Source organism: Pseudorca crassidens, chromosome 2 (genome assembly GCF_039906515.1).
Source record: "Pseudorca crassidens isolate mPseCra1 chromosome 2, mPseCra1.hap1, whole genome shotgun sequence".
Classification (NCBI taxonomy): Eukaryota; Metazoa; Chordata; class Mammalia; order Artiodactyla; family Delphinidae; genus Pseudorca; species Pseudorca crassidens.
This window is the reverse complement of record NC_090297.1, coordinates 38,704,876-38,730,397: the sequence shown is the minus strand read 5'-3', so window position 1 is coordinate 38,730,397 and position 25,522 is coordinate 38,704,876. Positions and strand designations below refer to the sequence as shown.

The window sequence follows — 25,522 nt, the reverse complement described above, 5'->3', positions numbered from 1 at the left end:
TTAATGAAGAAAAACGGCACTTTATTACTTCCTAGAGTTACGACTATCAATCTGAGTATTGTTATCCATGACAACCAAGTAGCATAGAAGGACTTTAGAGTTTAAAACATGCATTGCCTGGAAGCTGTGTGACGTCCAGATGCCTCTAAGAGGGACTTTTTATCAACCTTACAAGGGCACTTTCAATAGGATTTTGTTCTTGTAAATATTTCCAACTTCTGACTTTAACTAAAAAATTCTTCTAAATGACTTCTGCCCCAGCATGAATAACTCTCTCCTTCCTTATCTTGCTTTAAACAATTCATTTTTGCTAGAATTGAAGTAGAATGTACAGGGCCTAAAGATTAACTCTAAGATTTAATAAAAAGACATAGCAAATAATGAACTGTAAAGAAAGGACTTTGAGGTTTGTATTTTGCTTAGATAATATCTAGATTTAGATATCCAGTGGGCAATTAGAAATATGGGCTTGAAACTCAAAAGAGAGGCAGAAGCCGAAAGTTTGGTATATACAGATAGGTGTGGAAACAGTTGAGAGTGGATGAGATTACCCAGAGAAGGTATGTGGAGCCAAAGAAACACCACTGACTTGGCACTGATACAAGTTAGTTTGTGGATATGCAGCATTTGCCTCCCATCTCCACAAGATTGAAGATTCATTGACTTTATTATAGACCTAATAAACATCTGGCCCAAATTGTTCCTATTTGCTTCTTTGTGGTTTTCTGAATATTATGAGGCTTTTGGTCAAAATCTCATGCCCAAACTACGACTGCCCTACCCAGCTCACTAAATTCATACAAGGATCTTGGGACAGAATCTGTACTTTCTTTAATGAATAGATATATTGGTGGGTTTTGCTGCCTAGAATAAATATTAACATTAATTATACTGAATACTGTAAAGTATGAAAATGATCAGAATCCACAGGCACTTTATCTTATTAATTATGGTTGAAGACACTTCACTTAAGTAACCTAACTTTGTCTGTTATTTTCTTAATATGTGGTTAAATCGTGTTTCCTTTTGTTTTTCGTTTTTGTCCCTCATTAGTAATATTCTTTTTACTTCTTTAGGATCCTGAGCATGTGAAATTGAGTAAATCATTCACCAACTATCATGGAGCCTACGTATCCTCTCACAGGGACCCAGATGAATACCAGGTATAGAAATATTTTTACAAAATGTTTTCTTTCACAGCTGCTCATATAACTTGGGTTGGAATAGAAGGGAAAAAATAATCTTTAGAACCAGGAAAATCTGGGTCCATATCCCAGCTCTACCTCTTATTAGGTGGATGACCGTGTTCAAGTTATTTAACTTCTCTAAGCCTCAGTTTCCTCATCTGTAAATTGGGGACGGTAATCTCTAACAGAAGATAATTGTGAAGGGTTAAATAAGATTACTAAACTAAAGGATCTGGGACATAGTAGGCACTCAGTAAATATTAGTCTTATTTCCTCCTTCCCTTATTTTAGTTTCACAGAGGGTCTTTTTATTCATGAAATAGTACCTGAACTTTTGAGGCTAAAGATCACATACATATTTATTTACATCCTAGACAAATGGGAAAGTGGTTGAGTTCCTTCTTCTAAACCCTAATTCCTTGATGGGAAAAATTTCACATTGGATGTATCAAGTTTCCTACATGTCCCTAAGCCTTTGCCCACTCAAGTGGTATAGGAAGGAGGAGCTTGCCAGCTGTCTCCTGATTTTCTCAGTTTGTCATTGCTGTGAGGACCAGGCAAATTGGCTTGTGTTATTTGGCTCTTTGGATCATTTATTGTTCTTTTCTCCCCCAGAGAAGAACAATTAATGCTGACGTGTGAATTTTTTTTCTTCTAAACTAGAATTGCATCCATGAGTTACCTTTATTTTCTGTATTATTTTTCTTTGTGCCAGATGTTCTTGATGAAGACAATGGGAAGCATGACCCAAAGAGGCTATCATATTCCTTTTACTTAATTTTGGCCCTTCTGTTCTGTCCTGTTGCTACCTCTTATTCTTTGAAAATTTGTCAACCTCTGTTCTTCTCTTTAATTTTATTATTGGGTCAAATCCATTCCTTACATTCTAGAGAAGTTAATATACTCGTGTGATTTAAACTGATTATTCCTGGTATATTCAACTCTAGTTTTTTAATTCATTTATTGAACTCTGGTTTTCAGTAATCTGTGGGCTTTAGGGCAGCAGTTTTGAATTATTTTTGGTTACAGACCCCTTTGAATATCTGATAGCCATGAATCTCATTCCCTATAAGGAAAAATACTTTTATACATACATGCAACATTTTGCACCCAATTTCAGGGCATTTGTGTCTCTCTTGCCTCTGAAGTCTACCTGTATACCTTAGATTAAGAAAAAAGACTAATAATAATGGCATTTATTGAAATCTTGCTCTTGTGCTAAGCACTTTGCATACATTATTTTTATTTAATCCTCACAACAAACCCATGAGGAGTAGGTACTATTATTATCCCCCTCTTTTTTTTTTAAAATGAGGAAACTAGCATAGAGAGATGAACTAACCCAAAGTTATATAGTTGGTAAATGGTATAGCCAATATTTAAACCTGAAATGATTTCTACTCTGTACTGCAAGGAAGTAAACCTGAAGTAGTGTAGGTTGGGCTTTAAAGGTACAATGGACTACTTAGAGCAGAAAGAAATAGCTAACATTGAGCACTTAAAATAAGCCAGGAATTTTTCTAAGCATTTTACATTAATTGACTCATATTCAGTATAACTCTACCAGGAGATACTGATGTTATTCTTTTTAACAGCTGAGGAAACTGAGGCACGGAGACATTAAATAACTTGATCAAGGTCACACAGCCAGCAAATTTTGAAGCCAGGTTTCAGACCTAAGCAGCTGATTTCCAGGCTTTGCTTTTAACCCTTATATCATACTGCCTCTCACCAATTGGTAAATAATAAATATATTAGATATAGAGGTATAGATAACTTGACAGTTGGTCACTTACTACCTTTGTGACCTTGAACAAATTTCTTAATTTCAGACTGTGCCCTCATTTCAAAAGAGGGAGATTAAAAATCCTTATAGATATTATGAGCTCAAATCAGACAAAGATTTGAAAGCAAATAGCTAAGAATGTGGTGGATAAAGCACTACATCATTCAGTTTCTACTAGTATAAGCTTTGAAATCAGCCACACTTAGATTCAAATTCCAGCTCTGCTACTTAGTTGCTGTATCAAGTTATAAAAGCTACAGTTTGTTATCTATAAAGTGGACAATAAAGTGTTTCTGGAACAGTTTTAGTGAGAAATATTGTATATGTAAAGTGGCCAGTAGGATGCCTGGTACATAGTAGGTGATCAGTAAATGGGCTAATATATGTATATTTTTTACTGCAATTGACTTCTTTTTTTTAAAAAAAAAAAAATTATTTATTTATTTGGCTGTGCTGGGTCTTAGTTGCGGCACGCGGGATCCTCCGCTGCAGTGCATGGGCTTCTCTCTAGTTGTGGCCCGAGTGCTCATTAGTTGAGGGCACGGGAGCTTAGTTGCCCCGAGGCATGGGGGATCTTAGTTCCCCAACCCAGAGATCGAACCTGCATCCCCTGCATCAGAAGGTGGATTCTTAACCACTGGACCATTAGGAAAGGCCCTGGGGCTAATATTTTAGTTGAGAAGTTTTATCAGATGAAACGTGAAAGTAAGATCTAGAACAAGATATTCTTAGTGCATGATATGATAAATATTTTTTCAGTTCAACTATTTCATAATCTACTACCATGCAAATGCACTTTTGTAGGTAGCTCACTGTCAGAGATTTCTTGCTTTAATTACATGTGATTAAAAACTCTGTGATGATATCCTATATGATTTAACATTGAAATCTTGCTTTACATTGCTTGCGTGATCTTTGTGGAGATTTATTAATGATGTCCTTTTGATGCTTCACTAATTAAATTTATGTGTGGGACTTCCCTGTCCATCCAGTGGTTGAGACTCCACGCTTACACTGCAGGGGGCACAGGTTCGATCCCTGGTGCCTGATGCCACGTGGCACTGCCAAAAAAAACCCCAAAAAACACAGAACAATAACATAAAAAACTCATGTGATAGGGCCCAAGATACCAAATTTGAAAACCCTGAAAAGTTTTTGTGCTTTTCATGATTTTTTAAGTGTTATCTAGAAATCAGTTCAGAAGGATGGATATTAATTTTAAATTTAAATGTAAATACATGGTTTATATTCATTTTTCAGTTACTTAAAGAAGATTATATAGAATTGATATTCCCAGTTCTTTTTAAAAAGACTCACGTGTATATAAATATATATATGGATAGGATAAAAAGGACAGAAAGTCATACCTAAATTTTGAGTGCTTATTCTCTTGATAGCAGAGTTACAAGTGATTTTTCTTTCCTTTTTACTTTTTAAAAATATTTTTCAATTCTAAAATTACAAAAGTAATCTGAAAACCCTATCATTTACAGTTAAACTGTTTCTTGTAAAATTTCTACTGTTTTTCATTGTGCTTTGATTTAAAAAAAAATTTTTTTTAAGGTTTTCTTCAAGCAGGATGGTGCCTTTCTATTTTCCTCCTTCAAAATGTGCACTTTGGAACCCAATGCCAATTGGAGATTATATCTACTTACGTCTCAATTACCACAGGTATAAAACGTTTCTCTTTCCAAATCAAACCAGGTTAAACAGGAGTCAAAAGAATATGTAAGGCAATGATTACAGTGACCCAATTTTTTTTTTTAAACTTTTCTATTCAGGAGCTCCCCTCATACAAAGTATTCTTTCTGCTACTTCTTAAATCTGTTCCTTGTGCTTTTAAGAAGTAATCTTAATTTCACAGTTAAAATATTCTGCAAATCTAAAGTTCTAAGTATTATAGGAAATCAAAAGAGACAAAATATAATAAAAACTGAGTTTTTCGTCATGTTTCCACATGGTGTCTTTGAAGAACACTGAGAAGATTGATTTTGAGTTGAATAGACCATATTAGAAGGAACATAAAATATTTTGGTTATGGCCAGGATTGTGAAAGAAAGACATAGAAGCTTAGTCTTCAAGTAATAGAAAATAGAGATCCACTGAGATTTTATATTTAAGAAAGTTACTTGCTAAAAGCAGAGTTCTAAGAAGGATGGATCATAGTGGGGAGACCCTAGAGTCAGCCTAATGCAAGATGGTTTTCTGTAATCCAAGGAACGTAGATTTATTCTGTAGTGGTTTAAGGTGGTGTAACTGGAGTCAGACTTCCTGGAGGGTCAAATCCTGATTTTACCCTTTCTTATTTAAGTGACCTCAGTAAAGTAGCCAAGGATCAGTTTCCTTATTTATAAAATGGGGATATGACACTTGTTTCATAGTACTTTTGTAAGGATTAAATGAGACAGGCTGTAAAGCAGCAGTTGGCACAGTACCTGGACATAGGAGGTAGTCGATAAATTCTAGCTCTTATAAGGGTTTAGAGCAGTGTAGCAGTGTTGAGACCAAGAGGAAAGAATGAAACAAGGTGTTTTGAAGAAATGTATAGCATTTGATGATCAACTGAATAGAGGAACTAAAGGAAAATTACAAGTCAAAAAGTATTTAAGGGCCTCCCTCATGGTGCAGTGGTTAAGAATCCGCCTACCAATGCAGGGGACACAGGTTCAAGCCCTGGTCTGGGAAGATCCCACATGCCACGGAGCAGCTGGGCCCGTGAGCCACAACTACTGAGCCTGCGCGTCTGGAGCCTGTGCTCCACAACAAGAGATGCCGTGACAGTGAGAGGCCCACGCACCGCGATGAAGAGTGGCCCCCGCTCGCCGCAAGGAGAGAAAGCCCTCACACAGAAACGAAGACCCAACACACCCAAAAATAAAAATAAACCCAACCAAATATTTTTTAAAAATCAAATTAAGGTATATGAGAAACATAAGGTATATGTTTCTCAACCACTGCGCCATCAGGGAAGCCCTCATTTAGGTTTTTAAATGTGGGAGTATGCTATATATGTGAAAGATTATTTATAATATATACACACAGTTTATAGAATAATAAATTTGTCTTGTCTTTTTTCATAGTATCTTGTTCCTTACTCATATTCTAGAGTCCTTTTTATATTTCTTTAAACATGTGAATTGTATTTATATTCTGTATTCAGTAATGCTAGTATCTGAAGTCCATAGATCATATGTAAACAAATGGATGTGACTATTTCAATCAAACTTTGTTTACAAAAACAGGAGGGCTCATAGGTTCTTGATCCTAAAATTCATAAAATTAAGAATTTTATGAATGCCTGGAGAACAACTATAACTTCAGTGTCTGCTTATTGCAATTCTGCTTTCCAGGTAGCCCTCCTTACCTGCTGCCTTTGACCCTAGGATTTCCCAACAGTGATCTTTCTGTACATTTTAAAAGATGTGTATTATATCTTAGGCAACATTTCATGGCAGGAAGGTTTTTTAGGCTGTCAGATCCACCACATTCGTAAAAGACATTTGTTATTTTTCAGGAATCCAAAGCTTGTGGTAACTGAAAAGACCATCCGACTTGCTTGTCGTCATGCTAAGCAGAATAAAGAAAACTTGCCATGCTTTTTACTTGGTTCTCTCACAGTAGATGAAGGTAATATACTTTGAAAAATTATTTTTATGAGTATAATAGATTTTATGTTTACTGTTTCAGTCAATTACTGTAATGTACTTTGGCTAATTTTCTTTACTGTATACCAACGTTACGAAGATGAGTAAAAGTTGACACTACTCATCATAGACTTTACAGTTTGGTCAGGTGGATAAATATATATGTAAGTCATTTTTTTTTAATGAAAGTTTAATGTACTCTTAGTATGAACAAAATACTTTCCTGTAATCTAGGCTTGCTTGGTTAATTTCACATTTCATAATTGGCGTGCTATATAATAACTGCTATTTTTGTTCTTCAGATGAAGAAAGTGTGACATTGACAATAGATCGTTTTGATCCTGGTCGAGAGGTACCTGAATGCTTAGAAAGAACCCCTACTGCTTCTCTTCCTGGGGACTTTGTGATCCCATGCACAATTCATACTCAAGGACTTTGTTCAAGAGAAATAATAGTGCACAATGCAGATGACTTCAATTCAGCTTTTAAGGTGAGATTTGTTGATATGTGATTATTTCTTATCCAACACAAGAATCAAACTATGTGTACTGTGTTATATTTTAATAAACCCATATTTAATAGGTATTCATTTAATTTCTGACTAAATGATGTTGACCTAAAATGCAATTAGATATGGTTTCTGAGGACAGAAATCCTAGGTAGATAATATGGGTAGCATTCCAGAAGAGGAAGCAACATGACCAAGATAGCAAAGTGCAACATGTACTCAGGGTAACATTGAGGGTGGAGAGTTTTGCTGGATTTGTGGGCAGTCAGACTTGAGTATTAGTTTGTTTAGATCATAGAGAGCCTTGTCTGCCAGGCTACGGAATTTGAACTTTATCTAATGGGCCATGTTTTTCATTGAAAATTTCTGAAAAGAGGAAATACTGTTAAATCAGGGATGGTTAATGTGATAGGGAGGGCTGACTGAAGTCAGAATAGGTAGGCCATTGCAGTAGTCAGGTGTGTATTAGAGGGGGGTGTATTAGCCTATAGCAGAGTGGTGGCAGTGAGACCAGAAAGGGCACAGTCTGCATGAGCAACTACAGAGGAAGAACTAACTTGACAATTTGGAGTAATAGAAAAGAATCGGAGAGGAATGGACCTTAGATTCGCTGAGACTGAGTCAAAGTTAATTTATGTCCATTTTTACCCACGTAATAAATATTTATTGAAAGCGACATTCTCCAGTAAGAGTTTAAAATGCTGCTGGGACATATAGGTTGGAAATATATGATGGAGCTTGGTATATAAATCTTTTTTGCTTTAACATAATTATTCATATAACCTTTTGGTCACATGGAAGAAATAAGAGAATTGAAATGTTGCAAATCAGAAATTGTTTAATTTTATTAATATAAGATATATGAAACAAAACCTTCAGAGATAAGGACAAATTTCAAAGCTTTAAAATAATTGTATAATATTGATTCCTCAGGCTCTGCAGCATCATGTGTGTAGCAAAGATTCCTTGGATTGTGGTAAACTGCTTTCCCTAAGAGCTCATATCACTTCCAGGGAGAGTTTGGACACTGTGGATTTTGACTTGGATTGGGCAGCAGTAACTCTAGCAAATACCTTTAAATGCACACCTGTGAAGCCCATCCCCATTATTCCAACAGCTCTGGCAAGAAACTTGAGCAGTAATCTGAATATTTCTCAAGTTCAAGGTACCTATAAATATGGGTAAGTAAAAGACCTATTCATCCAAAATTTTAAATATTTGTCACATTAGTATATTTTCATGTTATTCACATAATGTGAAATAATTGTTTGGTCAGTTTTCATGCCTGAGATCTGTGGCAGCTAGATAAACAACCAAGGAAGGTGAAAAAATTGTTAATTTTTGCTGAATATAGTTTTCTGATAATGAGCCTAATGGAGGCTGGAGAATTATTTATAATATGCAGGGGTTTTAAAATAATTAATTAATTTATTTATTTATTGGCTGTGTTGGGTCTTCATTGCTGTGCACGGGCTTTCTCTAGTTGCGGTACGCAGGCTTCTCATTGTCGTGGCTTCTCGTTGTGGAGCACGGGCTCCAGGCACGCAGCCTTCAGTATTTGTGGCACGTGGGCTCAGTAGTTGTGGCTTGCAGGCTCTAGAGCTCAGGCTCAGTAGTGTGGTGCACGGGCTTAGTTGCTCCGCGGCATGTGGGATCTTCCTGGGCCAGAGCTCGAACCCGTGTCCCTTGCATTGGCGGGCAGATTCTCAACCACTGCACCACCAGGGAAGTCCTATAATATGCAGTTTTAATTGTGAATAATGAGCACTGCAGATAAAGGAGATTATTAAATTATAATGTATGATACTCTTGCTTACCAAATTGTCAACCACTTGAGGGTGGAGTTTCCTCACATAGCTGAAGCAGCATCCTCTCTAGCTTCCTATTAACACTCTTAGTTTCTTAGGAAATGTAAGCCAAATTGCTTGCTTTCTGATCCTCAGCAGGGCTGCTTCCCTGAATCCTCATCCACTTTCTTTATCCATTGTCTACTGAGCTAAATCAGACAATGTAAGCACCAACTGCTTTAAAGTCTAAGCAGTTCACTTCTGGCTTCCTTTCCCACTGACTCCACCCTAGTTCCTGTTAGGTCTCTAGAGCTCGAAATGTTTGGCAAAGTAAACTCAACTTCGAGTCTTGTCTACCAAATATGCCTCTTCAAAAGAGGATAAGAAAAAGGATTTTCTTTTCAGAGTGTCCCTGGAACAGCAAGAAAGTTCCCACATGCTGATCAGAGCACCTTTCTGGTTGGGGTGGCACAAAAGAAAAAGCGTTGCTATATTCCAAAATCATGGAATGGTCAAAGGTGATAGTGATTAAAAAGTGTTTGAATTAAATTGAACATTTAATTCTCTTGGAGTAATAAAATACTTCTCAATTGGTACATAGAAATTTGTGTTAAAATTAACCAAAAAATTAATTTATTTTCCTTAGTACCTGAGTCCATCTAGTGAAGCATGAATTTACCTTTCTTTGAATTATTCCTTTGTGACCCCTTGGCATGCCAGTAGTAACCCAGGATGTTCAGTATTCTACCTAATCACCTATTCCTCTTGCCCCTTTCTACCTAGAATTATTTAATTTATGACGTTTGCCTTTTTCTTTGACCACATTCACTTGTTTACCCTAATATTTATTAGGATCCATTGTGGAATAGTATTGTTTTATACACTGGCATTAAATATATAAAAAAACCGTACTTACTGTCCACTAAGTATATTATCATGTAAACACAATGTGGATAAACGTAATAGGGTTTTATATATAGTGCAGGGAAAGCAGGAAGTTGTGTCCAAATTGCCTGGGAAAATCATGGAAAGCCTAAGCTGGTTTATCAGGTTGTCAAGGCAGAAGAGCTCTCAAAGCAGGTGTAAGGGTCATTGTTGATACATAAATCTCGTGCCAACTCAGGCTTAATCATATTGTCACATGGCTTGATAAATTCATCATCTTTGTGTTTTAGGGTTATTATAGCAATAAAATGTATCCTCAGTGATACTATTAAGACTTTATATCACAGATGGCATTGTTTTTACTTTTGTGTTTTAAAGCCATAACAGTAAACTCTTGACAGTTGTACTGTACTTATCAAATTCTTAAAACTTATTGTCAGTAATAAGTATATTATATTAACAAAGTATAAATGTAGTATAATGTCCTTTTAGGGAAAAGTGAGCTTTGGGGTTCTATCATGATGGTTGCAAAATTCTTTGATAGCGGTTGGAGGAATATAGTACATGGAAGATTGAATATCCCTCACCTAATTCAGCCTCCTTCAGTGAGAAGTCACATCTGTTGCAATCTTGTCAAGTCACCTGCATGCTTGAATACTTCCAGCAACAGGAAATTCATTTCTCCCAGGGAAACCTATTTGGTTCTGCACTTGTTAGCCTTGATTTTAATACTTTTGATTTTAAAAAGTTGATACTTTTTAGAGCAAACTTTTTCAAAAGGTATGTAATCTTCAGTGACCATTTTAATACATAGAAATTTTAAGATATTAAATCTCTTCCATGTCATCCTCATAATTAGTAGAATATTTTTCTACACTTTGAACTGTTTTCTTTGTGTGCATGTGTATGTAAAAGAAATTATTCATTTGAATCCTCTCCTCTGCCTAAAATATACTTCTTCAGCACTCAGATTATCTCTTTTAGGTAAAAGTGCATATTTCCAATTGTTTTTACATGAATGTCTTCTGTTTAGATATCTTACCATGGATGAGACACGCAAATTGTTACTTTTGCTGGAAACTGATCCCAAGATTTATTCTCTCCCATTAGTGGGAATGTAAGTATTGCATTACTTATGAAAACCTTTTCAGCCATGTATGTATTCAAATGTATATTATAAGCATGTGAATCATTTGTACTATGAATATGTATTAATATTTGGATCACCTTATAAAACCATAAATGCTAATGATGCTTAAGCTTTCTTATTTTAACAGCTGAATCAGTTAAAATAAGATTTTTGTCCAATCTTAGGAAGAATTCCAGTATATAAAACAAAACTGAATTCTTCTGGTTGAAGTTGAAGCCTTAGAGCCCTGTTTCTTTAACCTTATTCACTACCCCTGTCCATAAGGCATCTTGAAGAACTCAGGACTCAGGATAACACTGTTTAAAATTCACTGCCAGGCAATTTTGCAGAAATTCTCTTTAGTGTTTATGGAGATCTCTTTTCGAGTTGGTGGTTAATGACATTTAGATAGATTATTCAGTCAGAAATTTATACTAATTCAGTATTTAATGAGTGCTTACCCTATAAATAGTATTATGTGTCATACTGTGTTGGGATTTAAAGCTCCTCAAGGAATTAATAATTAAAGGTGAGGCGATAAAATATTCAAATATTCCCACATAGAAAGATAAATAATAAGAAAGTGTATGATTTACTATGAAATAAACAATTTAGACAGTGAGCACTATTACTGTTTGCAAGAGAGATGATAGGGGACATTTTCTTAGAGAAGGCAAACTTGAGCTGGACCTTTAAGTGTATAGATAATAGAAGAGAGGATTGACTGGGAAGGGAACCCATATGTGGGAATGGTATATGCAGACAAAAAATGAGAGTACAGAAATGTTCTGTGGACCACAAAATCTCCTTACAGTCTTTTTGCTCTGGTCCTGGTAGTGGCTATGTGTTATTGCTGCTAAGTGAATATCTATTAAGAGTTTTCTGAGACTTCCCTGGCGGTCCAGTGAGTAAGACCCCGTGCTCCCAATGCAGGGGACGGGGTTCAATCCCTGGTCGGGAAGCTAGATTCTGCATGCATGCCACAACTAAGAGTTTGCATGCTGCAACTAAGAGCCAGTGCAGCCAAAATAAATAAATAAATACTTAAGAAAATAATAAAAAAAAATTTTTTTTAAAAGCGTTTTCCGTTTTTCAGCCTACCTGTATAATTATAGACTTAAATCCTCTCAATAACTCTATGGTTTTAGGCTGCTAACTTCTTTCTCCCCTAATTCAGCCTATTCTTTCTAGTGCAGGCTAATTGATTCTAATTGATTTCTGCTTTCACCTCTATTGTTAACCATTTTCTTTCCCACAGTTTTACCATCATTTCAGTGGAAGAGGACAGAAAGTAGTGCTCTGTCTCTGAATCTGTCTATGGTTATATGTATATCTATAGTCTCCCTCTTAATTATCAGCATGGTTTAATGTTCATAGATTTCTTATTTATGAGCCCTTTTATCTGTTCCTGATGAATGCCAAGAATTTCTGCCACATTACCTTGAGAAGAGCATAATCTAAAGGATGTTAAGTACTAATTTGTAAAATGACTATAGTTTTTAATTTCTATTTTTTGTTTTAGCTGGCTGTCTGGAATTATACATATCTATAGTCCTCAGGTGTGGGCTTGCTGCTTGCGATATATGTTCAGTTCTTCTATTCAAGAAAGGTAAGTGATATTTTTTTCTGTAGGGTTTTATTTTGATCTTCACCTCCATTCATGTTTTACTGGTGTTATTTAAAGTTCATGCAATGCCTTAACCTTTTATAATACTTAGAAACCAGAAGAACAGGCACACTAAGGAAGTCAAACATTATATTAAATGGGAATAAAACCAGACAAAAAAGGTGACATTGTGCTATACTTGGAAATGTGAAGGAATTCACTTGCCTAATGACAGTACTGTAACACAAAAGACATACTTTTTATGAGTGGAAAAAAACCCCTAGGGATCATCTACTCTAGCATCCTATTTTATAAAAAAGATTAATTTTCATGGAAGTGACTGAAAATGAGTTTGAATTTGTTTCAAGTGTTTTATTGTTACCCTGTGCTGCTGATAGTACCTTAAGAAACACTTGGGATGAAGTTTAATGTTCTTGGAACTAAAGCACAAGCATTGGAACTAATAGGGAAACTTTATTTCTAACCTCAACTCCTCATTTAATTTTGTTATTTTGTACATGTTGCCATTATTTGCCTCTTACTTTCTTCATCTATTAAATGAAAATTCCAGAGTCTGTTTCTGTCTGCTTTGGTGGCTATAATACACTTTTTAAAAAAAACTTTAATGAAAAGGCAGTATAAGTACATGGCACTAAATCAGATATATATAAAGATACATAATAAAAATGTCTCTTCCACCGCATTTCCCCAGATCCTATCCCCAGAGACAATCACTGTTAAAGGAGTATCTTGTGCTTCCTTCTTGAAATACCAATGCATAGACAAATAACACCCTTCCCTGGTCTGTAAAAGTTAAATCACAAATGGGGTCAAACCGTTCTACCTTTTCTCTGTTGCTTTTTTCTTTATATCATTATACCTTGGAAATCATTACTAAATCTTGGCACATACAGATTTAATACACATATTTTACAACTGAATAGTAAATAATATATACTATATTTTAAAAACTACTCCTTTTGCTTGCGGACAACTTTGTGTATACATCTTTGTGTGTATATACTAGTATATTTGTGGAATAAATTCCTAAAAGTGGTTTTTCTGGGTCAAATAGTATATCACTTTAAATTTTGTAGATATTGCCAATTTGTGCTTCAAAGACTATCAGTTTATAATCTTTCCAACAGTGTTTGAGAGTGCCTGTTTTCTCCATCCCCTCACTAACACTGTGGAACAAGTATTTGTTGAGCACCTACTATGTACCAAGCACTATTCATGATATTGGCAATAAACAGTAAACAAAATAAAGACCCTGCAGAGATAGGCAGTAAACAGAAAAAATAAGTAAAATAAATAGTATTTTACAAGGTGATGAGTGCTGTGGAGAAATAAGCAGGGGAGGTGGATGTTGTGTCTCTGGTAGTGGCAGGTAGGGTTGCAGTTTTAAATAGGGCAGTCAGGCAGACAAAGACTTGAGATGGGGGAGTAAGCCATGTGGCTGTCTGGGGCAGTATCACAGGGTGATGGGTACAAAGCTGTGGGTGAAAGATCACCTTGCATCTTCAAGGAACAGCAAGGATGTAGCGTGGCTGGAGAGGAGTGAGGGAAGGGAAAAACAACAAGACCTCAGAGAAGTAACTGGAAGGCCATTATTAGACTTTTTTTTTTTTTTTTTTTTTTTAAATTTTTGGCTGCGTTGGGTCTTTATTGGGGCGTGGGCTTCCTCTAGTTGCGGGGAGCCGGGGCTACTCTTCATTGTGGTGCGCAGGCTTCTCATTGCAGTGGCTTCTCTTATTGCAGAGCACGGGCTCTAGGTGCGCAGGCTTCAGTAGTTGTGGCGTGTGAGCTCAGTAGTTGTGGCTCGCAGGCTGTAGAGTGCAGGCTTAGTAATTGTGGCGCACAGGCTTAGTTGCTCCATGGCATGTGGGATCTCCCTGGACCAGGAATCGAACCCTTGCCCCCTGCACTGGCAGGCGGATCCTTAACCCCTGCGCCACCAGGGATGCCCCCATTATTAGACTTTTGATCTTTGCAAATCTGACGTTTTATAATCTCATCTTCTGGGAACCTCCTAATCATGTCTCTTGCCATTATTCTGTTGGGTTGTGTATCTTTTTCACATTGCTTTGTGAGAGCTCTCTTTTTCTTTTTCACTCTCTGTATATATACATTTATATAATATGTAAAGTATATATTTCTTAAAATATATGTTATATGCTGCAAAGATTTTATATATGTGTATATAAATATGTTATAAAAATGTGCGTGTGTACATACATATATGTATTTGTATTGGTATAGATATGTGGCAAAAATTTATTTCCCCCAGATTGTCATTTCATTTCACTTTGGTTAATATTTTTTCCCAGACTTTTTTTTTCTTTTAATTATATGTTCAATACATTCTAAGCCAATATCCCATTGTGTTTGTGTGAATACATGTGTATTAATTAATTTATTTATTTTTGCTGTGTTGGGTCTTCATTTCTGTGCGAGTGCTTTCTCTAGTTGTGGCAAGCGGCAGCCACTCTTCATCGTGGTGCGCGGGCCTCTCACTATTGCGGCCTCTCCCATTGCGGAGCACAGGCTCCAGACGTGCAGGCTCAGTAGTTGTGGCTCACGGGCCCAGTCGCTCCGCGGCATGTGGGACCTTCCCAGACCAGGGCTCGAACCCGTGTCCCCTGCATTAGCAGGCAGACTCTCAACTGCTGCGCCACCAGGGAAGCCGCCAGACTTTTTTTAAAGTCCGATTTATCCATCTTTTTTTTTCTATTTTGCTTAGAAAGGATTTTTATTGAAATGAAAATCTCTTGTTTTTTCTCCAGAAGCTACAGTTCTACTTTTTACATTTTATTTTAATTATATAATATAGTTAGTTTTATTTGCAATAAAAGAGAAATTAAATATTCATTTTAACGTATTAGTAATATTAAGTTTTATTATCAGTGACGGGTCTTGCTTTAATTATTTATTGATAGTAAATGCTTGGTGAAGTTAGTTTTGAAGCTCTCTCTGTCAAAATGAAGCGTTAGGGAATTTCTTTGATACCTGGACTCTTTAATTACTGCCGGCCTTTAACCAGGGAGGTATCAGCACTGCTTGGCATAGCTTAGGTTAGTACTTTACAGCATTCTGATCAGTGGTCTTGTCTGACCCTAGAGAGAGGAATTGAGCAGAATAGGCATTCTGCCTCCTAAACCCTCACTGCTTTGTTTTGTTAATAGTGTAATATATCCCCAAATTATCTTTCATTCAACATTTTACAAAGTAGAGACAACTACTAAAAGGTTTTTTTTTTTGGGGGGGGGTTCACGGGCCTCTCACTGTTGTGGCCTCTCCCGTTGCGGAGCACAGGCTCCAGACGTGCAGACTCAGCGGCCATGGCTCACGGGCCTAGCCGCTCCGCGGCATGTGGGATCTTTCCAGACCGGGGCACGAACCCGTGTCCCCTGCATCGGCAGGCGGACTCTCAACCACTGTGCCACCAGGGAAGCCCTAAAAGCATTTTTAAATAGTGGGTTTTGGTGTGTATTTTAAGGACTCTTGATTACTTTACAGATATTTGTTGAGTCATGTAGTGAATAATAAAATGAATGTTCATTTTATCAGTGTTTGTAGTAGTGAACTATTGTGAATAATTTAAATATCCACTTTTAGAAGTCTGGGTGAATCAATAATAGCACATCTATAAATTGTAATACTGGATAGTCACTAAAAAAGAATAGGGAGGTCTAAGGTATAATATAGAACAGTGACATGGAAAGAAATCTAAGATTGTCAAATAATAAATAGAAAATGCAATTAAGGAAACAATCCCATTTACCATTGCAACAAAAAGAATAAAATACCTAGGAATAAACCTACCTAAAGAGGTAAAAAACCTGTACTCAGAAAACTGTAAGATGCTGATGAAAGAAATCAAAGTTGAAACAGATGGAGAGATGTATACCATGTTCTTGGACTGGAAGAATCAATATTGTGAAGATGGCTATACTACCCACAGCAATCTACAGATTCAGTACAATCCTTATCAAATTACCAATGGCATTTTTCACAGAATTAGAACAAAAAATTGTACAATTGGTATGGAAACAAAAGACCCCAAATAGCCAAGGCAATCTTGAGAAAGAAAAACAGCTGGAGAAATCAGGCTCCCTGACTTCAGACTATACATCAAAGCTACAGTAATCAAGACAGAATGGTACTGGCACAAAAACAGAAATATAGATCAGTGGAACAGGATAGAAAGCCCAGAGATAAACCCATGCACCTGTGGTCACCTAATCTGTGGCAAAGAAGGCAAGAATATATAATGGAGAAAAGACAGTCTTTTCAGTAAGTTGTGCTGGGAAAACTGGACAGCTACATGTAAAGGAATGAAATTAGAACACTTCCTAACACCATATACAAAAACAAACTCAAAATGGATTAAAGACCTAAGTGTAAGGACAGACACTATTAAACTGTTAGAGGAAAAAACATAAGCAGAACACTCCTTGACATAAATCACAGCAAGATCTTTTTTGACCTACCTGCTAGAGTGATAAAAATAAAAACAAAAATAAATGGGACCTAATGAAACTTTAAAGCTTTTGCACAGCAAAGGAAACCATAAACAATACGAAAAGACAACCCTCAGAATGGGAGAAAATATTTGCAAATGAAGCAACTGACAAGGGATTAATCTCCAAAATATACAAACAGCTCATGCAGCTCAATAACAAAAAAACCCCAAACAATCAGAAAATGGGCAGAAGACCTAAATAGACATCTCTCCAAAGAAGACATACAGATGGCCAAGAGGCACATGAAAAGATGCTCAACATCACTAATTATTAGAGAAATGCAAATCACAACTACCATGAGGTATCACCTCACACCAGTCAGAATGGCCATCATCAAAAAATCTACAACAATAAATGCTGGAGACGGTGTGGAGAAAAGGGAACCCTCCTACACTATTGGTGGGAATGTAAATTGGTAGAGCCACTATGGAGAACAGTATGGAGGTTCCTTAAAAAACTAAAAATAGAACTACCATATGACCCAGCAATCCCATTCCTGGGCATATACCTGAAGAAAGTCATAATTCAAAAAGATACATACACCCCAGTGTTCATTGCAGCAGTATTTACAATAGCCAGGACGTGGAAGCAACCTAAATATCCATCGACAGATGAATGGATAAAGAAGATGTGGTACATATATACAATGGACTATTACTCAGCCATAAAAAGGAACGAAATAGCGCCATTTGCAGAGACGTGGATGGACCTGGAAACTGTCATACAGAGTGAAGTAAGTCAGAAAGAGAAAAACAAATATTGTATAATATCGCTTATATGTGGAATCTAGAAAAATGGTACAGATGAACTTTTTTGCAAAGCAGAAATAGAGACACAGTTGTAGAGAACAAACTTAAAGATACCGAGGGGGGAAGGAGAGGATGGGATGAATTGGGAGATTGGAATCAACATGTATACACTACTATGTATAAAATAGATAACTAATGAGAACCTACTGTAGAGCACAGGGAATTCTACTCAGTGCTTTGTGGTGACCTAAATGGGTAGGAAATCTAAAAAAGGGATATATGTATACGTATAACTGATTCACTCTGCTGTACAGCAGAAACTAACACAACATTGTAAAGCAACTATACTCCAATAAAAAATAATTTAAAAAAAAACTATATCACAGACCTATTGAATATGTGGTTTAGAAATACACTAGTAATCATGTTGTGTGCTTTTAATTAAATGTTATTTCTCTTTTCCCTCAAAAAAAAAGGAACAAATGCAAATAGTGTGTATAGTATCTTGTTTTTGTTAAATTGTATAAAATGTTTGCGTATGCCTAGGGGAAAATTCTGGAAGTAAATACTGTAAACTGGAGAGTGGAATGGGATGTTTTCATTTTCTATTTTATACATTCCTGTTTTTGTTTATTTACAAGGAATATGTATTCTGTAATAAATGTATTTTAAAAATTAAAAATTAGTAACATTAAAAAGTAAGCATAGGGAATTCCCTGGTGGTCCAGTGGTTAGGCTCCACGCTTCCATTAAAGGGAGCATGGGTTCGATCCCTGGTCAGGGAAAAGTAAGCATAAATTTGCCCCTCAGTTTTCTTCCAAAAATTGGACTGTTTAGTTAGTCTATTAACTAGATTGAGGGACTCACATAGAATTCTTTGAGTGTATTCTTGTTATTCTCAGTAAATTTTAATTAAATGGCATTTTTTTATCCAGGGTTTTTTCAGAATCTGGAAATTTCATTATAGTTCTTTATTCTGTGACACATAAGGATCCTGAGTTTTATGAATGCCTCCCTTGTGATGGCAGGTTACCTGACCTTCGATTCCAGCTACTAACTAGTAAGGAAACATTACATCTTTTCAAAGTAAGTGATTTGATTTCCTAGCACACTTATGACTATTCAGGGTTGTACTCAAATTATTAGGCTTTATTTATAATCAGTCTTACTAAATATTAACTTTATTCATTTATGGTTAATTTTGTTTTGTAAATTTTAGGCCATATCTCCAGAACCAAATTCTAATGCAGGATCAAACGTTATCTACAGAGTAACTTTCCCATGTTTTCCTAAAACCTTTGAAGACTATATCAAGAATTTAATGTATATGTTGTATCATTTTATGATACTGAGAGTTAATTTGTGATCTTAGTGTTTTCTTTGTCCTGATTGTTAATTTTTAAATGTATGGGTATAACAAATGGTTTCTCATACTTAAAAGTCAGTGTCTATAATATATAACCCTAGGAATCAGAATAGATTAATATGACTGGCAAAAATATTCGTTTGGGTTTTTCTGTAAGATCTTATGGAAAAACCTGAAAGAACTTTTTGGCCAACCCAATACATTTAGGTGATGGTCGCAGAAAAAGTAGATCTTTGAAACCATAAGTGTCATTATGTAAAAATATTCTAAGGCCAAAAATGAACAATAATTCTGCTTTTTTTTTTTACAAAAATATTGACTATCCCGGGCTTCCCTGTTGGCTCATTGGTTAAGAATCTACTTGCCAATGCAGGGGACATGGGTTCAAGCCCTGGTCCCAGAAGATCGCACATGCTGTGGAGCAACTAAGCCCGTGTGCCACAACTACTGAGCCTGTGCTCTAGACACCGTGAGCCACAACTACTGAGCCCACATGACGCGGCTACTGAAGCCCACGTGCCTAGAGCCCATGCTCCACAACAAGAGAAGCCACCGCAATGAGAAGCCCGTGCACTGCAACAAAGAGTAGCCCCCGCTCGCTGCAACTAGCGAAAGACCACGCACAGCAACGAAGACCCAACGCAGCCAAAAATAAATAAAATTTAAAAAAAATTTTACTAGCCCTAAATAACCATGTGTTACCACTCAGATCTTATTTTGTGCCTTTAATTTCATTTATAGGTTGTATTGATTCATGAATCAAGTTTTTGTATTTTAATTATAAACATAATCATTTTAAATGAGGTCTATTTCCATTTTAGAGACATATCTCACATATATATCACTCATTTTATTCTTCAGATTGTATTCTCAGTTTAAAGTTACTATTTTAACTGAATCCCTGGTTATTGAGTAAGTTACATAGTAAAGATAATTAGGTTTTTACTTTCATTTATGTAGTAGGGAGACGGATAGTTTTTTTAAAAGGTTGCATAAAAATAGAACCATATGATTCAGCAATTCCACTTCTGGGTATTTATCCAAAGGAAACAAGAACACTAATTCAAAAAGATATGTGTACCACCATGTTAATTGCAGCATTATTTACAATAGCCAAGATATTAAAGCAACCTAAGTGTCCATGGATGGGTGAATGGATAAAGAAAATGTAATTTATCTTATATTATATTATATTATGTCATATTATATTAATATAATGAGAAAATATTCAGCTGTAAAAAAAAGGAAGGAAATCCTGTCATTTGTGACAACATAGATGGACCTCCAGGGCATTGTGCTAAGTGAAATAAATAAAACAGAGAAAGGCAAATACCATATGTCACTTACATGTGCAGTATTTAAACAACAACAAAAAAACATTTCATTGAACTCACAGACACAGAGAACAGATTGGTGGTTTGCAAGAGGTTGGGGGGGGGGGGTTTGAGGGTGGCCAAAATGGCCAAAGGTGGTCAAAAGGTACAAACTTCCAGTTATAAAGTAAATAAGTAATGGGGATATAATATACAGCATGGTGAGTATAGTTAATAATGCTATATTGTATTTTGAAAGTTCTTTTTTTTTTAAATTTATTTATTTTATTTACTTTTTGGATGCGTTGGGTATTCGTTGCTGTGCGTAGGCTCTCTAGTTGTGGCGAGCAGGGGCCACCCCTCGTTGCGGTGTGCAGGCCTCTCATTGTGGTGGCCTCTGCCGTTGCAGAGCTCAGGCTCCCAGTGCACGGGCTCCAGCAGTTGTGGCACAGGGGCCAAGAAGCTGTGGCTCGTGGGCTTCAGAGCACAGGCTCAGTAGCTGTGGCGCATGAGCCCAGTTGCTCTGTGGCATGTGGGATATCCCCGGGACCACGGGTCGAACCCGTGTCCCCTGCATTGGCAGATGGATTCCCAACTACTGTGCCACCAGGGAAGTCCTTGAAAGTTCTTATAAGAAAATATTTATCATTCTGCATGGTGATGGATGGTTAACTAGATTTATTGTAGTGTGTGTTTCACAGTATATTCAAATATTGAATCATTATGTTGTTCACCTGAAAGTATTATGTCATATGTCAATTATATCTCAGTTGAAAGAATTATTTTTTTTAAAAGATTATAGTTTCAGAAATCAGAAGTCGCCTTCCCCCCAGTGTTTCAGAGCTACTTGTCATCTAAATAGAATTCTCTGGTGTTTATGTAAGTCACATCTCAAAGTATGACGTATTTTATTTCAGAATGTTGAACCTTCTGACAAAAACCCAGTCTATTTTGAACTGAGTGCTGAAGGCCAGAATGCAGAAAGAGAGTTTTTTAACAAAGTTTCCAAGAATCTTTCAATTAAGAGGTAAAAGATATTTTATTGTCATGTGTACTTTTTAAATTAATTTTATTAGTTTTTTGGTGAGTAATTAAATTAACTCCCTAAATATTTCTGAGGAAACTATTTGTAAATCTTTTACCATAGGTATCCTTGCTTTAAATGCATTCCTTCATACTCAGAAGTTGGATGATCATTTTAATGAAGTGACAACTCTAATATGGTTCTCATTTGAATTGATTTATTACATAGGGGAACAAAAGTATTTGTCGAGACATTATCTTGTTTAAGAAGAAGCATCCTGTTTTTGTTTAGTTTGCCTTCTCTTCTTCCCTTCCTTGTAGTATTAAACCTAGGCCTATCAGATAAACTACTATAAAAAATAACTCCTCTACCTAAAAAAGAAAACTTTTAAAGCAAATGCACTTGGAGAATATTAAATAATGGTTGTGAATTTTTGGGTCCATATATACCTTTTATGGTAAAGTAGATATTTCCTTTGTATTAGGGTTCTCCAGAGAAACAGAAGTGACAGGATATATATACATAGAGAGATTTGTGTTAAGGAATTGATTTGTGCAGTTGGGGAGGCTTGTCGGGGCCAAAATCTGCAGTGTAGGCTGGCAGCCTGAGAAAAGTTGCAGTTAGAGTCCAAAGGTGGTCAGCTGGCAGAATTCCCTCCTCTTGGGGAGGTCAGTCTTTGTTCTATTAAGGCATTCAGCTGATTGGATGAGACCCACCCACATTATGGAGGATTATATGCTTTACTCAGAGTCTACCGATTTAAATGTTAATCTCATCTTAAAAACACCTTCACAGAAACATCTAGAATAATGTATGACCAAAAATCTGGCTACTGTGGCCTAGCCAAGTTGACACATAAAATTAACCCTTCATATCCCTATTCTAGCTTTCTCATTTATTTTACTATGTGCCTGATAATGTGCTAAGAGCTGGGGATATAGTGGTATTAAAAACAGATGCAGACACGATCCCTTTCCTCATGGAATTTATAGTTCAGTAATGGAGTGTTGAATTCTCTGTATTATTTGAGAGGTTCATTAATTTAAGTTAATATTTGCCAAGTATTTAATAACCTCATTTAAAAGTTACTTTGGAATGCTGGTTTATTCTTTGATTCTGTAGCTCAGAAACTTGTTATTTTTAACTTGCACTTACAACTGATTTGTCCTTTTCTCAACTTTTTGATTATAACCTTAACCTATCTTTGGGCCTCTTTAATACTATCTGTTTAGTATCTTGTATGAGAAACAAGCAGGTATAAGGTTCATTATAGATTATTGCAATTATTGCGAAAATAGCTTCACCTTTTTTTTTTTTTTGGCCGTGCCGCCTGGCACGCAAGATCTTAATTCCCCGAACAGCGATCAGACCCGTGCCCCCTGCATTGGGAGCACTGAGTCTTAACCACTGGACCACCAGGGAAGTCCCTAGCTTGACCTTTTTTTTTTTTTGCGATACACAGGCCTCTCACTGTTGTGGCCTCTCCCGTTGCGGAGCACAGGCTCCGGACGTGCAGGCTCAGTGGCCATGGCTCACGGGCCCAGCCGCTCCGCGGCATGTGGGATCCTCCCGGACCAGGGCATGAACCCGTGTCCCCCGCATTGGCAGGCGGACTCTCAACCACTGCGCCAGCAGGGAAGCCCCTTGACCTTTTTTAAATAGCATTCATTCATCTGTCCTTAACACTTGATTCTGTAGGTGGAAGTTAACTATGATACAGTTTTAAAATAAGTGCCAGCTATGCCAACTATTTATAGAGGCTACATAACATAATAGTTGTGAGTTCAGGTTATGGTATAAGACATATATGTGTTCAAGTCTTGGTTGTAAACATCACTATCCCATCTGTAAAATGGGAATTATGACTATATCCATATTGGTTTCCTATTGCTGTTCTAACAAAGTACCACAAACTTAAGTGACTTCAAACAATACAAAGTTATTATCTTCTAGTTCTGGGGGTCAGGAGTCCAAAATGGATCTTTGGGGCTAAAATCAAAGTGATGGTAGGGCTGCATTCCTTTTGGAAGCTTTAGTGGTGAATCCATATTCCCTTTTCCAGCTTCTAGAGGCCACCTGCATTCCTTGTCTTACTCCATCTTCAAAGCTAGCAGCATAGCATCTTCAAATCTCTCTCTGACTTCTTCTATCCTCCTCATATCTCCATCTCTGCCTGACCATCTTGCCTCCATCTTATAAGGACCATTGTGATTACATTGAGCCTCCACATCTCAAGATACTTAATCATATCTGCAAACTCCCTTTTTCCTTTTACACTAACATATTCACAGGTTCTGGGGATTAGAAAGATGTCTGAGGTATACGCTATCTTTGGGCATTTTAAGTTGTTCTTTTTTTTTTTTTTTTTAAGAAGATGTTGAGGAGTTTATTTATTTATTTATTTTTTGCTGTGTTGGGTCTTCGTTTCTCTGCGAGGGCTTTCTCTAGTTGCGGCAAGTGGGGGCCACTCTTCATCGCGGTGCGTGGGCCTCTCACTATCGCAGCCTCTCTTGTTGCGGAGCACAGGCTCCAGACTCAGTAGTTGTGGCTCACGGGCCTAGTTGCTCTGCGGCATGTGGAATCCTCCCAGACCAGGGCTCGAACCCGTGTCCCCTGCATTAGCAGGCAGATTCTCAACCACTGCGCCACCAGGGAAGCCCTTAAGTTATTCTTGAAGCGGGTTAGATCAGCAGAAAACTATATTCTTACAGACTTGCAGGACCACCTTCATTGTCTTAAGGTTTAAGGTTTTATTCACGATTTTATTGAATGTTTATGGAAGAAAAAGCCAAATTAAGGGGGCACTTGGAATTTCTTTAACATTGTTGAAAAACCGTGTCTATTTTCTTTTTTTATTTATTAATTAATTTATTAATTTACTTATTTATGTTTGGCTGCATTGAGTCTTCGTTGCTGCGCATGGGCTTTCTCTAGTTGCAGCGAGCGGGGGTTGCTCTTCATTGCGGTGGCTTCTGTTGTGGCCAAGCACAGGCTCTAGGTCCACAGGCTTCAGTAGTTGTAGCACATGGACCCAGTAGTTGTGGCTCTTGGGCTCTAGAGCGCAGGCTTAGTAGTTGTGGTGCACAGGCTTAGTTGCTCCGCGGCATGTGGGATCTTCTGGGACCAGGGCTCGAACCTGTGTCCCCTGCATTGGCAGGTGGATTCTTAACCACTGCACCACCAGGGAAGTCCGGCCGTGTCTATTTTCAACTCTGACCAAAGCTTTGATAAGGATCAGTTATTTTTACTCTTTTTTTTTTTTTTTTTTTTTTTTGCGGTACACGGGCCTCTCACTGTTGTGACCACTCCCTTTGCGGAGCACAGCCTCCGGACACGCAGGTTCAGCGGCCATGGCTCCCGGACCCAGCCGCTCCACGGCATGTGGGATCTTCCCGGACCGGGGCACGAACCCGTGTCCCCTGCATCGGCAGGCGGACTCTCAACCACTGCGCCACCAGAGAAGCCCCAAGGATCACTTATTTTTAGATTTTAATTTTAATAAAATGTTTATCTTACCTAGATAACTGGTATTAAAATTATACAACATTAAGTTTTTTCTTTTTGTCTTGGGTGCTAAAAAAGCTCAGAAATGAATATTTTTTGTTTTTTGTGTTTTTTTGGCTGTGCCACGCAGCATGTGGGATCTTAGTTCCCTGACCAGGGATTGAACCTGCACCCCTTATAGTGAAAGCACAGTCTTAACCACTGGATGGCCAAGGAAGTCCCTCAGAAATGGATTTTATTGCTCAGCGTTGGGAAATTTTATATGTGTGTATCTATGTGTATATTTGTATATGTTTATCATAAGTAAGTATGTAGCAAATATTAATTCCTTGCCACAAACTCAGGTGTACCAAAAATGTAACTTTTTTTGTTTTTATTCTTTTCTCTTTTTTGGTGCAGCATGTGGGATCTTAGTTCCCCAACCAGGGATCGAGCCCGATTCCCCAGCATTGGAAGTGCAGAGTCTTAACCAGTCGACCACCAGAGAAGTCCCCTACTTTTTTTCTTT

At 37.1% G+C, this 25,522-nt stretch overlaps 1 protein-coding gene across 6 annotated transcripts in view; it reads left to right on the top strand.

Annotated features, from left to right (window-relative positions):
* The window catches only part of STIL (STIL centriolar assembly protein), a 63,119-nt gene that overhangs the window by 10,665 nt on the left and 26,932 nt on the right, over window positions 1–25,522 (top strand). For 4 of the 6 annotated variants that reach the window (XM_067726055.1, XM_067726056.1, XM_067726053.1 and 1 more), the window contains exons 3-11: window positions 1,077–1,163; window positions 4,537–4,644; window positions 6,488–6,600; window positions 6,920–7,107; window positions 8,059–8,306; window positions 10,831–10,914; window positions 12,449–12,535; window positions 18,743–18,893; window positions 21,404–21,513. In XM_067726055.1, coding sequence (XP_067582156.1) covers window positions 1,120–1,163; window positions 4,537–4,644; window positions 6,488–6,600; window positions 6,920–7,107; window positions 8,059–8,306; window positions 10,831–10,914; window positions 12,449–12,535; window positions 18,743–18,893; window positions 21,404–21,513 — 1,133 coding nt within the window. In that variant the 5' untranslated portion in view covers window positions 1,077–1,119. Of the gene's footprint in view, window positions 1–1,076; window positions 1,164–4,536; window positions 4,645–6,487; window positions 6,601–6,919; window positions 7,108–8,058; window positions 8,307–10,830; window positions 10,915–12,448; window positions 12,536–18,742; window positions 18,894–19,527; window positions 20,583–21,403; window positions 21,514–25,522 lie in introns of those variants that run through there. The other 2 variants (XM_067726058.1, XM_067726057.1) reach the window with 2 other exon arrangements.